The 15,502-nt window shown below is 42.2% G+C and overlaps 1 protein-coding gene across 5 annotated transcripts; it reads right to left on the bottom strand.

The window, feature by feature from the left end:
* Positions 1-188: 188 nt before the first annotated feature.
* ZNF79 (zinc finger protein 79) lies at positions 189-14,321 on the bottom strand. Of its 5 annotated transcripts, XM_029203235.1 has the most exons (7): positions 14,009-14,321; positions 13,514-13,706; positions 10,168-10,256; positions 8,641-8,687; positions 8,068-8,194; positions 7,429-7,524; positions 189-2,947 (listed from the first exon to the last, which is right to left on the bottom strand). In XM_029203235.1, the coding sequence occupies exons 5-7, from the start codon at positions 8,099-8,101 to the stop codon at positions 1,776-1,778; spliced, it is 1,302 nt and encodes a 433-aa protein (XP_029059068.1). In that variant the 5' UTR covers positions 8,102-8,194; positions 8,641-8,687; positions 10,168-10,256; positions 13,514-13,706; positions 14,009-14,321; the 3' UTR covers positions 189-1,775. The 5 variants fall into 5 exon arrangements, with proteins under 5 accessions (XP_029059068.1, XP_029059067.1, XP_029059069.1 ...); XM_029203234.1 differs by lacking the exon at positions 8,641-8,687; XM_029203236.1 differs by lacking the exon at positions 13,514-13,706.
* Between the last annotated feature and the right edge of the window lie 1,181 nt (positions 14,322-15,502).

The raw sequence follows: 15,502 nt of genomic DNA, 5'->3' as shown, positions 1-15,502 counted from the left end.
GAGGCCAGGGTGACAGAATCTGGGGATGAAGCAGCAATCTGTGGACAACACATTTCTGTCCTGTATGGGACTAGCTCAGAAGATACCTAGAAAGGAAGTCTGCTTTTTGGAGACACATTCATGGAGCTCCTCAAGAAAAAGTTCTTGGTCAGAGAGAAAACTTGCGGAATTAAACATAATAAACACCCAGGGAAGGAGCTCTTCATCCCAAACCAGTTTAATCATTTGGTGGGTTCTGGGCCCAGGGCCCATGATTCAAGGCTTTGCTCTCCATTCCAGTGTACAGCTGTGGTTCAGAACCACTGATGGGACAACCAAAGAACCTGACCTTTATGAGTCCTCTTCTGTAGTTAATTAGCAGCTCCTAGACCTACCCTGGTTTGCTTTAAACCAGTCACAGGCTATTTTCTAATGAATGCTTTCACCTTTCCTGAGCATCTCCCTTGTCTTTTTCTTAGTTCTGTTCCTTTTGAGTTTCTAGAGCTTGTCACTCACTTTCACCTTATTTGATATGCAATGAATGAACCTCAAACACCTGGACACTGAGACAGAGCTACCCGAGCAGCCTGAAGTACCACCTGGAAGGGGTCTTCTGGGCACTAGCCTAAAGGGAGTTGGGAATGACGGCACCAAGAACTTCGTTTCCCTGCCATTAGCCACTTGGCTGTCCCATTTGGTCATGGTGGTTTAGGTGGTTTTTAATCACAGGTGCAAGTAGGGGTGGAAAACTGCTTTAGTGGAAAGGACTGCCTGAGATTGCTGGAGTGAGGAACTTTCCGGGGCACGTGGCAAGTCATCAAGGAATCAAAGCTAGAGGCCTTGGGTGATGGCTGAGGGTATAACCAGCTTACCTTACAGTAGACCAGTAATGGGGAGTCTCAGATCGGGCTTACCTAACCAAAAACCAAGTGAGCTCACAGCAGTTTATAAGTGCTGAGATGAGATCTACACCAGTTGGGTGCAAGGGAGAAAGCAGGCCAACAGGCTAAAGAGCTTGATTTAAAAGATACTCAGCTGTCAGGAAGAGGGGAAAGTAAAAATGACTCACCTGCCTCTGAGCCAGGGAAAGCACGGCTGCCGTCACATTGCCCCAGGTTTGTTAGCCTTCCCTCCCTTAGGAATTCCGTTTAAAGGTATGTGCCTTGCTGAGGGATTTCATTAGCTTCTTCCTGCACCCTCAACCTCACTGTCCTTCCTTGGTCTTTTCTTGACAGCAGTAACTAGAATAGAGCACTTGAGCAGCTCAGAAAGTGCAGGTTGTGTGCAGCTGTGTCTAGATTCAGCATCCCTCCCCCAGCCCCGTTCTAGTAACAGCTGGCTCTAGAATCCTCTTCCTCACTTGAATTCACTCCCCCAAATCTTAAACCTCAGTGGCCCCACTATGGGGAATACTCGTTCCCGGCTAATGTTCTTGATTCTCCTGTTGCAACAGCCCTCATTCAAGCAGAGACTACTATGACCAGACCGCTGCCAAAATACTTGGCCTTTTAAGTAGGAATGAAGTCTTTCACTCATTCTTTATAAATCAACGTTTCTGGAGTGCTTTTACCACTGAATTAAAGGTAAATCTTTAAAACTGTAATTGGGGTTGGGTTGTCTAAGAAGATGTTGAGAAAGAAGAGAGCACCTGAGACCTTCCAGAAGCAACATGTAAAATCGTGACTATTTATTAAAGGTGCTTTTGCATGTGGCTCTGAGCTAGACTTAAAGTCAGATGTCCCCAGATGCCTTCAAATTACCTGTCAGGTCCCCATCCACTTTGGTTATGTTCCCAGTTACTCTCCAGCATGGAGTCTCTGATGTCTAATGAAAGCTGAACTACACCTGAAGGCCTTCCCACACTCACTACATTCATAAGGTTTCACACCAGTGTGAATTTTCTGATGCTGACTAAGGGATGAGCTCTGGTTAAATGCCTTTCCACACTCATTGCACTCATAGGGTTTTTCTCCTGTGTGAATTATATGATGTCGAATAAGGGCTGAGCTCTCACTGAAGAATTTCCCACATTCATTACATTTATAAGGCTTCTCCCCAGTGTGGGTCTTTTGGTGGATTATAAGGTTTGTGCTTTGGCTGAAGGCCTTCCCGCACTCACTGCACTTGTAGGGTTTCTCTCCAGTGTGAGTCCTCTGGTGGTTTGTGAGGTTTGCACTCTGGCTGAAGGCCTTCCCACATGCATTACATTTGTAGGGTTTCTCTCCTGTATGGATTCTCTGGTGCTGAATAAATGCCGCACAGTAGCTGAAGGCTTTCCCACATTCGCTGCACTTGTAGGGCTTCTCCCCTGTATGAGTCCGCTGGTGGTTTGTAAGATTTGCACTGTGGCGGAAGGCCTTCCCACAGTCACTACATTCATAAGGCTTTTCTCCAGTGTGAATTCTCTGATGCTGAACAAGGGCTGAACAGTCACTGAAGGCTTTCTCACACTCACTACATTTGTAAGGCTTTTCTCCGGTATGAGTTCGCTGGTGTTTTGTAAGGTTTGCATTCTGGCTGAAGGCTCTTCCACATTCACTGCATTTATAAGGTTTCTCTCCGGTGTGAATCCTCTGGTGCTGAGTAAGAGATGAGCTCTGGCTGAAGGCCTTCCTGCATTCATTGCACTCATATGGCTTCTCCCCAGTGTGGCTCTTCTGGTGCTGAGAAAGGGAAGAACAGTAACTGAAGGCTTTGCCACATTCATTACATATGTATGGCTTCGCTCTGTGAGGTTTAATTATATCTGAATTCTTCCTGAAGCTCTCTGTGTGTGTTTCACATTTACGGGGTCTCACTTCTGTAGGAACTCTCTGCTGTGGAGAAAGAACTGGTCTCAGATTGAAGCTCTTCCCCAGTTCACTGTTCCTGTGATCTGACTCCCCAGAGGGCATCTCTACACTTGGGTCTTGGAATGATTCTTCAGAAATGTCTTGTTCAGGTGGTGATTCAGATACAATCTTCCAATCTGAAGAATATTTACAAAAGCAATTTTAAAGATTCTTTTGGTGAAAGAAAAGATACCGAAAGACAAAAGGCTGAAGGAGTCTGGCTGAGCTCTTATGTGGGACAGGTTCGATGCTTCCACCCCCTTCCACCCAGGATGTTTCTGTTATAACCACGATGATCAGAAAGCTTTTCAGAGACATGAGCACTCTTTGCTCCCTTTCCTAAACAGCAGAAGTTTATCCTGAACCTGTCTGAGATGCACTCCTCTCCTTTCTTTCTGACACTCCTCTCCTGTGCTTTTGCCAAGTACTGGGTTGTCTTAAGCTGTCTTCTTAGTCACAATTCTTGGTGTGGTTTTGGGCAACCTGCTATTACCAGGTTTGAACAATTCACTTAAAAAAGCTGATGACTGATGCCAGCAAGATGAATGTTTTCACCTATCATATCAGCAAGATTTCAAAAAAAAAGGTTAATTCTAGAGTGTTGTTAAGAGTGCAGCATTTGGGATATCTCACACACTGGTGCGGCTGCATAAATGGACAGGCTTTCTGGAGAGTAATCTGGCTGCATGTGTCAAAAGTCCTTAAAATGCTGACACAGAATTCCACTTCACCTGCATTAACATCAGTTGTCAACACTGCATCATTTGTCAAATGAAAAGCAAATACCTAAATGTTTAATAACGAGGAATGACTATAGTATAGCCAATCAAGGGACACTGTTCAGCAGTTATAAGTCATGTTTGAAATTGTACATTATAATTCCTTTTGTAGAAAGGTATTTATTGAAAAAACACTGGCAAGTTATACAATGTGAAGATAAGCTCTGTTGTCTTTGGCTTGTGGGATTAGGCAGGGGTAGTTTTTATTTTCTTCAATGCTTATCTGTATTTTCTAATGTTCTCCAGTGACTATTATTTTTATAATAAAAGTTATAAAAACCTTGCTTTCAAGGACTAAGCAGTGATAAAAATAAACAACATGCTGTTAGGTGAAAGAAGAAATATGTAAAATTACATACTGTTACCTTAATTTTAGAAAATGCTTTTTGTAATACGAAGATTGAAGGTAATACCTCTGTGTGGTGGGATGACAGATCTTGATTTTCTTTTTTATTCTTTTCTAAACTTCAAATGAACTTATTTTTATTAGAAAAAAAGTGATTTTTAAAAGAATAACATTGCTTTTATAATATGGATGGGGGTGGGTGATATTTTTAAAAAGAGTTACTGATTCTTAATCCCCTTTGGGACCTCATTCATTTTAAGAGAAAACCTTAAAGTGTGAATTAACGTATAATATTTGCAAAGTATTAAAACTAAGTGAACCCAATGGTCCCAGACATCTCTCTCTGTCTCCTTCATAGAGGCTTATAGCTAAGGGAGTGAAGTTTTAGGGAAGGCTATGGAGCTTCTTTTCACAAGGGTCAATTTTCCTGAAAAGATTCTTCCTGTTTCTACCTTATTTAGGAAAACAGCAGGTTAGTTTTAGGTATGCTTTATTTGAATTTCTATACAGAATCTTGACCCAGACTGCCTGGGTTCAAATCTGGGTTCAACCTCTTACTAGCTGTGTGACTCTGGGCAAATTACTATGCCTTGGATTTATTATTTGTGAATGTAGCTCTCTTCCAGAATTATTAAGAGGACTAAATGAGCTAAAACACAAAGGACCCAGAATGATACCTGAGGAACAGCAAGTGTTATATGAGTGCTTGTTATTATCTTGGACCTTTTCCTTGTAAATCATATTAAATGGTTTCCCATTAAGCAGGTTTCCCTCTAAGTTGCACATGCATTCAAAGCCCAGTCTACTAAGAGCACCGAAGTCCCTGTTTCGGGTTGAGGGTATCTCTATGTTACTTGGTATTTGGTCTTACAGCTCTCAAAAACTGACCATCTATCTGAGTAAAAGATGGAAAGGAGAAGAAAAGCGACAACAAAAGAAGCAGTGGGAGAAAAAAGCAATTAAGAAGACTATGCGGGGAATTCCCTGGTGGTCCAGCGGTTAGGACTCTACGCTTCCACTACAGGGGGCATGGGTGCTGGCTCCTGTATAAGACGGTCTAATTATGTTCGAAACTGAATATACCCAAAACAGAACCGCTGATTTTCCCTTTCAAGCCAGTGTCTTTGTCAGTCTTCCCATTTACCCAACTGCTCAGGCCAGGGGCATCCTTAATGTCTCTTTCCCTCACATCCAGTCCACTAGCAAGTCGTGTTGGCTTTAACACCCAAGTATGTCCTGAATCCTCCTCCTCAGCCGCCACCATCCTCTCACTGGAATGTCCTAACTGATCTCCCTGCTTCTAGTCTTGAACACTGAAAGTCTAGTCTCCACACATGTTATCTTTTCAAACACAAATATTATCCCTTCCCTGCTCAAAACCCTCAATGGCTTCCTATCTTCCTATTTGAATAAAACCTGAACGCCTCCCATGGCCTCTAAGCCTTACATGATCTGACCCCTGACCAGCACCTTCCCTCTTGTTTACTGAGTCCTAGGCTCTTCTCATCCTAACACAAGTCTAACTTATTCCCAACTCAAAGCCTCAACACGTGGTGTGGCCCAGAATGTTCCTCCTCCGGATACTTACACGGCTGGCTCATTCTTTTCCTTCAGATCTCAGCTCCAGTGTCACCTCCTCAAAGTGGTCTTCCCTGTCCATCCGATCTAGGAGAGTCCCCACCCCACCCGTATTCCCCTTTCTTACAGTACTCATCACCATCCAAAATTGTATCGGTTATTTTGTTTACTTGCTTTATCTACGTTCCTCACTAGGATGTAAGCAGGGCCTACATCTTGTTCTCTGTTGCACCTCCAGTAGCTAAAACAACGCCAGGGATGTACCACGCAGTGAGGCAAAGGCAGGTCGAAGACCTGGGTCTGTCACGGTGGGAGGGGTGGGATGGAATAATAGCTCTGAAACCAGCCCAGGAGGCACAGCGATGCCCAGGATGCTCGGTGGGTCTCAGAGCAGAGGTGCGACATCGCAGGAGCAGTGTTTTAGTTAATCTAATAGCCAGATTTAAAACTTTCCTCCAGCTACTTCACTATTACAGAATTAATACCACCCTACATTGTCGACAACTTTTTTTCAAATAAGTTTGTCAAAGAGTGAGACAGGTTTTGTTATCTACATTTTTTCAGATATAGAAACAGACGACCACAATTTAGTGGTTTACTCTGAATCCATGTAGTTAATATGTAGCAAGCCAGGACCTGGATGCGTCTTTCATGGGTCCACATCCGAAGCTGCTTCCACACTAATACTCTACACTAATACCTCAGGGCACAGATCCTTTGTGGTAACACCTTTTCCCAACTTCTGTTTCTAGTGACATGCTGATTTGAATCTTTTTCAGTAACCTTTATAGGATCCTGAACCCCTCTAAGACTGTGATGAAATCTTTTCCCAGAAAGATGCAGTTATTGCCACAGAACACTCTATTCAATTCCCAAAGTTCCACACAGGGTTCTCTGGATTCAGGTTAAAGGTCCTGCCTAACAAGTATGCTGTGCTGGGAAGCAGGGGGTTTGGGAGAAGGAAGCAGCAGGCAGTGAGGCTCCCGGTAAAGGGAAGTATTTCAGCAAGTGTGAGTGGTGCCCAGAGTTACAAGGGCTGAGGTGACATGTGATAGGTTGCTTAGAAAGAGGATAAAATGTGAAGAGAGTTCAGATGAACCGTGCACAAAGTAAGCCAGAGGCTTTGTTTTCATTGTCCTACAGCGACCATAAAAGATATAAAGCATTAGACCGCATTTTTAGAAAAATTTAAAATTTTGTCACTTTAAAGTTGTTAAGTTCATTGTACCTCTGATGCTTTAAGTTTCAAAATATCAGAAGTGGCTGGAACCACAGGCCCTGCCAGAGGCCAGACATTTGCAAGGGCTGAAATATGAAGGTGGGGGTGGAGTGAGCAGCCTTAGATGAGTAGCAAGAGATAAAGGCAGAAACTATGGTTTCTCTTGCTCGTTTTCCCTAAGTTTCTTAGTATCAGCCCTTCAGAAAATTCCAGCATGGCCATGAAGAGGGAGAGAAAGGGTGTGGGTGCAGAATCCAATAAAGGGTTAGTCAGAGAGGGGAGTAGCAGTAGGTGTCACAGCTGAAGCATGGCTAAAGGTGGGTACTTGAGATCCTCAGTGAGGTGAACCCGAAGCAGGGAATGTGCTAGGCCAGCAAAGATGACTCTCATTTCCCAGAGGCCAGCAATACCACCAGTGCTCCCAAATGCCTCCCAGCCTGGGAGACTGAGTAGACAGCATGGAATAGAGGGCTTTGGAGTCTGACTGTTGTTGCTTCAAACCCCAGCCTCGCCGCTTTCTAGCTGTGAGGCTCTGAACCAGTGAGTTAGCCTTTCTCAGCTTTATTTTCCTCATCTATAAAACAGGGATAATAATATCTACCTCACCAGTTGTTAAAATACTCAAATGCACTAACGCATGTTTCAAAGGGGCTTTTGCTTCCGAGACTCTGACTGGCTTAGTGCTTGCTCACATACCTGGACAGGTACTCCTTAGGCCTTCTCTCTCTAGCATCCATGAACCTTCCCTTTGTTCCAACTGGGAGTTCATACCAGGCTGGGAGACTGGAAGTCCTATTTAAGGGGGAAAAAAGTGGGGTTTAGAGATCTGTACTAAGTATCAATAGCCTCCCAGAACTGAGGGGAGTGGAAACAGGTCATTCATTTCATTCATTCAACAAATATTTATTGAGCACTGACTTGGTACCAGGCACTAGGGGACACAGCAGTAAATAAGATAGATACGGTGCCAAGGTCTTAGTAGAGCATTTCTGAAAAGAGCTAAAGTAACAGCCTCAAGGAGGGGTCAAGCCAGGGAGCTAAGCAAGCCCATAAAGCCAGATACTTAAGAAGTTGGGAACTTAGTGACTATGGAGGAACTGGCCTGAAGGCTACCCCACCCTTCCTGGGAAATAAGGAAACGGGGAGGTGCGGCCTCGGGGGGAACAAAATGAAACTGCCTATTTCCCAAACCAGAATGCAGAGATCTTTCACTAGGGAATGAGGAGGAATAAACACTATCCCTCTGGTGCAGCAGAGCCACTCAGGATCACTCGACACTGGAAGTAAAACATTTTCAGAACTGAACAAATTCTGCATTTTCAATGGTTTCCTTACCCAGTAGGACCAGGTTTCTGGACTTTTCTGGCATCCCTTTCTTGAACCTGTCCCTCGGAGTAGGGGCCAACTGCCTCCATCCCTTCTGGGTAAAAGCTACAGTCACACTGTTGAAAGGTGTGGATCCCTGAAACAACAAGCATATTCCTTCTTGCCCAGTGGCCTTAGAATATGAGGGGGTGGGGAGGTTGGCAGCTTTGGATGTGTTGGTTAGCAGGCCTACAAAGGGTCTTTGAAAAGACTCAGGGTAGTTCCAGAAAAGCATTTATTGATCACTTCTTATGTGCCTAACACTATATTGGATATTGATGCACAAAAATAAATAAAATACAGTCTCTCTTGTCTTCACATGTTTTATAACTCTAGTAGACTTTATACACAAATAGAAGAAACTATGTATATATATGAGCAGTAATTGGGCAGAACTAACAGGTGCTTGGGAATTAAAAGCGCCAGTATAGAAAAAACAAAATTAGAATGTGTGAGTTTATGCAACAAGGAATCAGCTGCAAATTAGCAAAGAAATGTGAATGATTAATGTTTTTAGAACATTTAATAAATATTCCTGCTTACTCAGACATCACACAGTACAGCAGGAGAGCCAGCACGTATGCAACCACCTGTAATAATGTGTCAAAGAGATGGACAGATTAGTTGCTAGGATAACAGAGGAGGAATCATAGGTGGAGGGCAACCTGGCCTTCAAGGAGCAGGTTCCTCAGATGGAGAAAGAGAAGGATGTCCAAGGCAACGGAAGCATCAGGAGCAAAGGCACGGAGGCAAGGGGGTCTTTGCCTATTTTCAGCTTAGGAAATGGTACCTCCAGTCACCTAGTTGGCCATGTCAGACAACTGGGTGCTATCTTCCCCTTTCTTGCAGCTCCCCACATGTCAACTGCATATTCATTCTTCCTCCTCAATATCATGAGAATTCATGCATTTCTCTCCATGCCCCTGCCACTGCCTTGCTTTAAGCCACCATCGTTTCCCAATTCATAACTAGTTTCCTGATTTCTAATTTTACCTGTCCTTCCAATACATCCTTCACACTGAGAAATGCACTAAACAGGACAAAGAGGGTCATTTTAAAAAACGATGGAATATTTAAAACATTTGGGTCATTTTATAATAATCAAGAGAGTAAAATCCATTATGAAGATATAAGGGTCATGAACCAAATAACAAATATATAATTCATAAAGAAAAAACTGTAGGAAGTACAAGGACAAATTTAAAATATAGCTACAAGAAATGTTAAACAACTTAGTTGTTAACAGAGTTAATACAAAATAAACCAAAAAATAAAGGTATGGAAGAAATGAGTAATTTAATAAGGTTGAGCCATAAATCCTACAGCTGCAATCACACTATACCTGGATGTTTTGTGTGGAGAAGAGACACAAACTTTGCCTGCATGGAGCACAGCCCAGCTAAATGTGCAGACAAGAAACCAAAGTCACAATTTTGGCATATCTAAAAAAATAAAGACCCACCACCAAAAATATTTAATATATATGAACAAAACATGAAGAAAATGAATTAGGGGATTCAACTCAAGAGATTTTGAAAAGTGAATTTTAAAATAAATCTAAGGAAAGCAGAAGCAAAAAAACTAACAGAAAATTTTGTTAATAAAGAGTAGAACTGATGAGGAAATCCAAGAGCAGGTGTTCTAAAAATGAAAACAGACCAATTCCTAGTCTAGTCAAGAAAAAGAAAGGGAGAAGACAGTTCTTACTCTCATAGAAGGACTATGAAATGGAATTTATTAGAAATAATTCTGTAGAATACTCTTAATGAAATTGGGGAAATATTAATCAAATTCTACTAAGGGTAAATAAAAAGAAGGTTACAAATCAGGACAAACCCATTTGGGGAAAACAGAAAAAAAAGAATATGACTAAAAGGACACAAATCAAAATGTTAAGTGTTATTTCTTTGTAGGATTAAGTGTAATTTTGGGGGGGTATGTTGTCTACACTTTTCAGGTTTTCTACAAAGAACATGAATTCCTTTTGTAATTAAAAACCTAAAACACCCTTAATATTAAAAAAAAAAAAAAAAAAAAGAGGCTGCCTTTCAGAGTAAATTTCCAACTTACTTGGGGCCCAGCTGTGAGGAGACCACCTGCCATTCCTTCCTCTTCTGTGCCTTCCTCTTGGGGAAGGGCAGGATCTGGAGAAGGTGGCTCTGGAGGAAGAGAAAGAAAGCAATGAGGCATAAAATTTACATCTCACCAAGCTAGAAAGTCTCAAATTTTCACTCTGAAGAGAGTGTTCAAATGACATTATAGGTCTCAGGGCTCATTGAGGCTGAATTTGCAGACCTGCAATGGGACAGAAATTTTCCAATTTCCCTTCCTACCTCAGAAGTTCCATCAATTGACTCAAACATAGGGAGGCATTAGAGTGTAACAGACTCTCAAGTATTCCAGATCTACCACTTACCAGCAGTGTACAAATCATGTAACCTCTCTAAGTCTCATTTTTCTCATCTGTAAAATGAGGATAATATCCCATGTAAAGTTGCTGTGAAGATTTAAATGCAGACAAAGCAGTTGACACAATGCTTAGCATGTAAATATACAGCTTACAACTATTACCAATTAAGTTCCTTGGAGAAAGTGGCTCTGCAAATTTAAGACATTTGCTTAAACAAAAAAAGAGGTAATGACCAAGTGGGATTCATCCCAGGAATGCAAGGTTGGTTCAACAAATGAAAATCAATCTGTATAACACACTATATTAATACAAAGCGGAAAAAAACCCCCATATGATCATCTCAGTGAACACCAAGAAGGCCATTTTACAGAATCTGACACCTTTCATGATAAAACACATCCAATAAACTAGGAACAGAAGGGAACTTCCTCAACTTGATAAGAGGCATTTATAAAAAACCAGAGCTAAAGACTGATGCTTTTCCCCTAAGATCAGGAACAAGACAAGGATGTCTGCTTTTGCCACTTCTAACCAGTATTATACTGGAAGTTCTAGCCAGAGCAATTAGGCAAAAACAAGCAAACAAGCAAACCAAAGGCATACAGATTGGAAAGGAAGAATTTAAGCTACCTGTATTTGTGAATGGCATGATTTTGTATACAGAAAATCCTAAGGAATCCACAGAAAACTATCACAGCTAAACAAGTTCAGCAAGGCTGCAGGATACAACATGAATATACAATAAAAAAACAACTCAATTAAAAATGGGCAAAGGATTGAATAAACAGTTCTCCAACTGTATCTCTATACACTAGTAATGAACAATCCAAAAATGAAATTTTAAATTCCATTTACAAGAGCATTAAAAGAACAAAACACCTAGGAATAAACTGAACAAAAGAAGTGCAAGAGTTTGATTACTGATGTTATAAGCAAAAAAGTATAAATAACATAGGTAGGATACTTATTTTGGTATGGATTAATTTACTTTACTGTCTTAGCCATATCTACCTCTAATCTCTTGTCACTAGTATTCTTCTTAAAGTTGTTTTTTCAAAATGTTATTTTTTAATTTTTAAAATTAAATTTCACACATCATTCTCAACACTGCATTTTATATGTAATAGATTTAAAATTGTTGACACCTCTAGTTGACCTTTCTCTGTAGACCATAAAGTCTTTAATTGAGAAAATCATTCCCTACAGACACTGAGGTATCTGTTGAGCTGAGAGCAATTTCTCATAAATGGATGTTATTCTCAATCCTAATTCTTTGTTTTTTTAATGTGTAAATATTTCAGAACAAATATTTTTATGGATACTGTTACTTTTGCTTCCATTTAGATACTTTTCTTTAATAAAAAATCATCAAATCTCAAAAAAAAAAAAAGAAAAAAGTGAAAGACATTACATTGAAAATTACCAAACATTGTTCAAGGAAATTACAGAAGATCTAAACTTTCTACAAAGCAACAGTAATTAAAATAGTGTGGAACTGATATAAGGATAGACATAGAGATCAATGGAGAAGAACTGAGAGTCCAAAAATAAATCCATACATTTATGGACAACTGATTTTCAACAAGAGTGCCAAGAAATTAAATTTCTTTTCAAAAAATTAGAGATGGGACAACTGGATATCTACATGCAAAAGAATGAAGCTGGACTCCTACCTCACACCATATATAAAAACCCAAAATGGATCAAAGACCTAAATGTAAAAGCTAAAACTTCTAGAAGAAAATACAGATATAAATCTTTATGACCTCTGGTTAGGCAATGGGTTTCTTAGACATGATACCAAAAGCACATGCAACAAAAGAAAAGCTGAACTGGATTTCCTAAAAATTAAAAACTCTGTGCTTTAAAGGACACTGTCAAGAAAGTGAAAAGATCTGCAAATCATATATCTTCTAAGGGTCTAGTATCCAAAATATAAAAAGAATTCTTTATATTAAAAACTCAACAAAGAAAGACAAATAACCCAACTTAAAAATGGGCAATGGATTTGAATAGGTATTTCTCTAAGTAAGATACAAACAGCTATTAAGTATATGAAAAGATGCTCAACATCATCAGTCATTGGAGAAATGCATATCAAACCATTATGAGATATCACTTCACACCAAGATGGCTAAAATTAAAAAGACGGAAAAAAAACAAGTGTTGATGAGTATGTAGAGAAACTGAAATCCTCATACATTACTACTGGGAATGTAAAATGGTGCAGCCACTGCGGAAAACAAGTCTGGCAGTTCCTGAGAAAGTTAAACAGAGTTACCAAAGTTACCAGAGTTATACAATAATTCCTCCCCTAAGTATATATAAACCCTAGAAAAATGAAAACACATCCACACAAAAACTTGTGCATGCATGTTTATGGGATTATTCGTAATAGCCCAAACTGGAAACCACCCAAATGTCCAACAACTGAGGAAGAGATAAATGTAACATGGTATAATCCATGTAATGGAATATTATTCAGCCATAAAACGTAGATTCCTTCATGTTACAACATGGATGAACCTTGAAACGTTATGCTAAGTGAAAGAAGCCAGACACATATATTGTATGATTCTATTTTCATGAAATGTCCAGAATAGGCAAATTCATGAGGACAGAAAGTATTGAATAGATTAATGGTTGCCAGGAACTAGGAGGAAGGGAAAATGTGGAGTAATACCAGTTTCTTTCTGGGGTGATGAAAATGTTCTGGAATTAAATAATGGTGATGGACTTCCCCGGTGGTCTAGTGGTTAAGACCCGTGCAGGGGGCATGGGTTGGATCCCTGGTTGGGGAACTAAGATCCTGCATGCCGCAGCCAAAAAAAAAAAAAAGGTGATGGTTGCATAACTTTGTGAATACACTAAAAGCTACTGAATTGTACCCTTTAAAAGTGAATGCATGTAAATGATATCTCAGTTTAAAAAGGTGCTTTCAAAAGCGTCATTTTAGTTGATGCTTACAGTTCTTAGAGGTGAACGAGGTAGTTAACGTTATTTTACCTTTTCCTCCATGAAGAAACACAGGCTAAGAAAGCTGGCTGGTACCCCAGAGCTTAAACAGGAATCCTAGCCTTCTGATTCTAAATCTCCAGTATCCTCCACGATTTCACAATCCAACTGGGTTGAACCCATCCTCAATATGAGGTGAAGCCAACGGGCTCCCATTCCGAACATCCCTGATGCTTCAAGAGGGCTGGAAGATCAGAAGCAATAGAGGAGGCCCTGAGTAAGTCCCATTTTCCTTCCCAAGGCCCATTTCTCTCTACTTTCTAATGCCATGGGTCCATCAACAGATCGGAGTAACGGACAGGACACTCAGAAATGATCCAGGGCTGAGCTCCTCAAACTTTTCTGACCCCGGAATTCTTTATTCCACAAAAAGGATCGTCCCCCAACCACTTGTGGAAAGGATGACCGCCGAATTCTGATCTGGGTCACACAGCACTGTTAGCGGACAAGCTAGAAGCCACAAACCGCTCCACCACTCCGTCTCACCTCCTTCCTCCAGCATTTGGGTCCCACCTCGCGCCACCGCCTCCCAGCAGTTTTCTGAGCGTCAGGGTCGCTTCACTGCAGCGCCAGCCCCGCTCTGGGCTCTTCTCTCAGGCCTGTCCCCTTCAAGGCCGGGTCTGAGCCTGCGGTGCTGAGCCCGGTCCGGCCTGTCCAGCCGGGTCTTTCACTGTCTCCCCAGCTACAGCCAGGCCTCGGCTGGGGAGCCCGTGGCGCACCTGCCTCGGTCTCAGGCAGAACACCACGTGAAAAAGCCGCTGCCAGCTACGCGAGAAAGCTCCCGGCTCCCGCCACCAAGCGTGAGCTCTGAAACTGCGGCCACAGACCCGCCTCCCGCTCCAAAGGGGACGGCGCCTGAATAGCGCCACTTCCGGTCATGCGCACATGCCTCCCTGCCCCACCGGACTCCATTTCCCAGAAATCTCCGGGCTCGTTACTGGCCAAAGCCTTTTCGTCTCTCGGTGCCAGGTTGTGACCGGCACACCCTCGTGGACCGTATTTCCTAGCGAGGCTTCCGCCTGTTCTTGCTTCCAGAATCTATTTCCCATCACGCTTTGTTGCACATGCCTTTCAGGTCCACTGAATACAATGACTGGGGCCTCTTGGACAGGAAGAGACTTGGCCGCGAAGGCTCACGGGAGCAGTGCTTTTAGCGCAGGCGCAGATCTGCACTAGGGCTAGGCGCCTGGTTTCTGCTCAGGGATTTGACGTGCCCGGGCCCCGGCTCCACGAGGTCCTCTCCCTCGTCAGTCAGCTCAGGGCCCAACCCCAGCCACCTTCACGGTCCTCTTGCGCCCTTCTGATAGTTTGGGAGGGGTAAAGGAAGTGAGGGCCCCTCAGTGTGAACGGGGCAGCCGCAGGTTGGCCTGGAACGGTCGAAGTATAAAAGCTTATCAGCAGGAAGACGTCTTCAGTAATCTCAGGGGCAGAAGCACACTTTAACAGTGTTCAGTTAGAAGTGTTGGGAGAGGAGATTCCTGAATATTCTGTCCTTGGGGGCTTCCGTGCTGCCCCAGGGGATATTTCAGTGGGCTTCCTCAGAGCGTTGATGGAATTTCCCCACAAGCCTGTTGATCTTCACTAATCAAGCAATTTTCTGATGAGCAATTTACTTTCAGAGGCATTTTGACGTTAAGGAGATGAGAATGTGTTACCTGGGAAGCGGAAATGAGTTTGGGGGTCCTAAGCCTCTTTTCATTTTGTACTGTCTCTCTCTCTCTCAATCATAGCTGGTAGTGTTTTTCCCCAATATGATTCTACATTTGTGGGTCTTCTAAGAATCTCATTGGGATTCACTCCGTTAAGCAAGTCACACCCACAGATCTCTTTGAGATAAGCTCTTCTCTACCCTGGGCTTGTGTAATTTTTAGGCTTACAACTTTGGAGGTCAGAAGTCTGAAGTGGACCTCACTGGGCTAAAGTCAAGGTGTCTTCAGGGTTACTTTCCTTCTGGAGGCTCTAGGGGGAGAATCTCTTTCC

This window comes from Monodon monoceros, unplaced genomic scaffold, assembly GCF_005190385.1.
Source record: "Monodon monoceros isolate NGI ecotype Baffin Bay Population unplaced genomic scaffold, NGI_Narwhal_1 Super_Scaffold_5, whole genome shotgun sequence".
Lineage (NCBI taxonomy): Eukaryota > Metazoa > Chordata > Mammalia > Artiodactyla > Monodontidae > Monodon > Monodon monoceros.
The sequence above is the reverse complement of the archived record's forward strand: the minus strand, read 5'-3'. Positions and strand labels throughout refer to the sequence as shown.

Excerpts from the sequence above, each read along its gene's own strand:
- ZNF79 (XM_029203232.1), bottom strand. Across the intron at positions 8,195-10,167 it reads TCCTCACAGCTGGGCCCCAA|GGATCCACACCTTTCAACAG; the intron begins GTAAGTTGGAAA and ends TTGTTGTTTCAG. Across the intron at positions 2,948-7,428 it reads CCTAAGGAGTACCTGTCCAG|ATTGGAAGATTGTATCTGAA; the intron begins GTATGTGAGCAA and ends AATATTCTTCAG.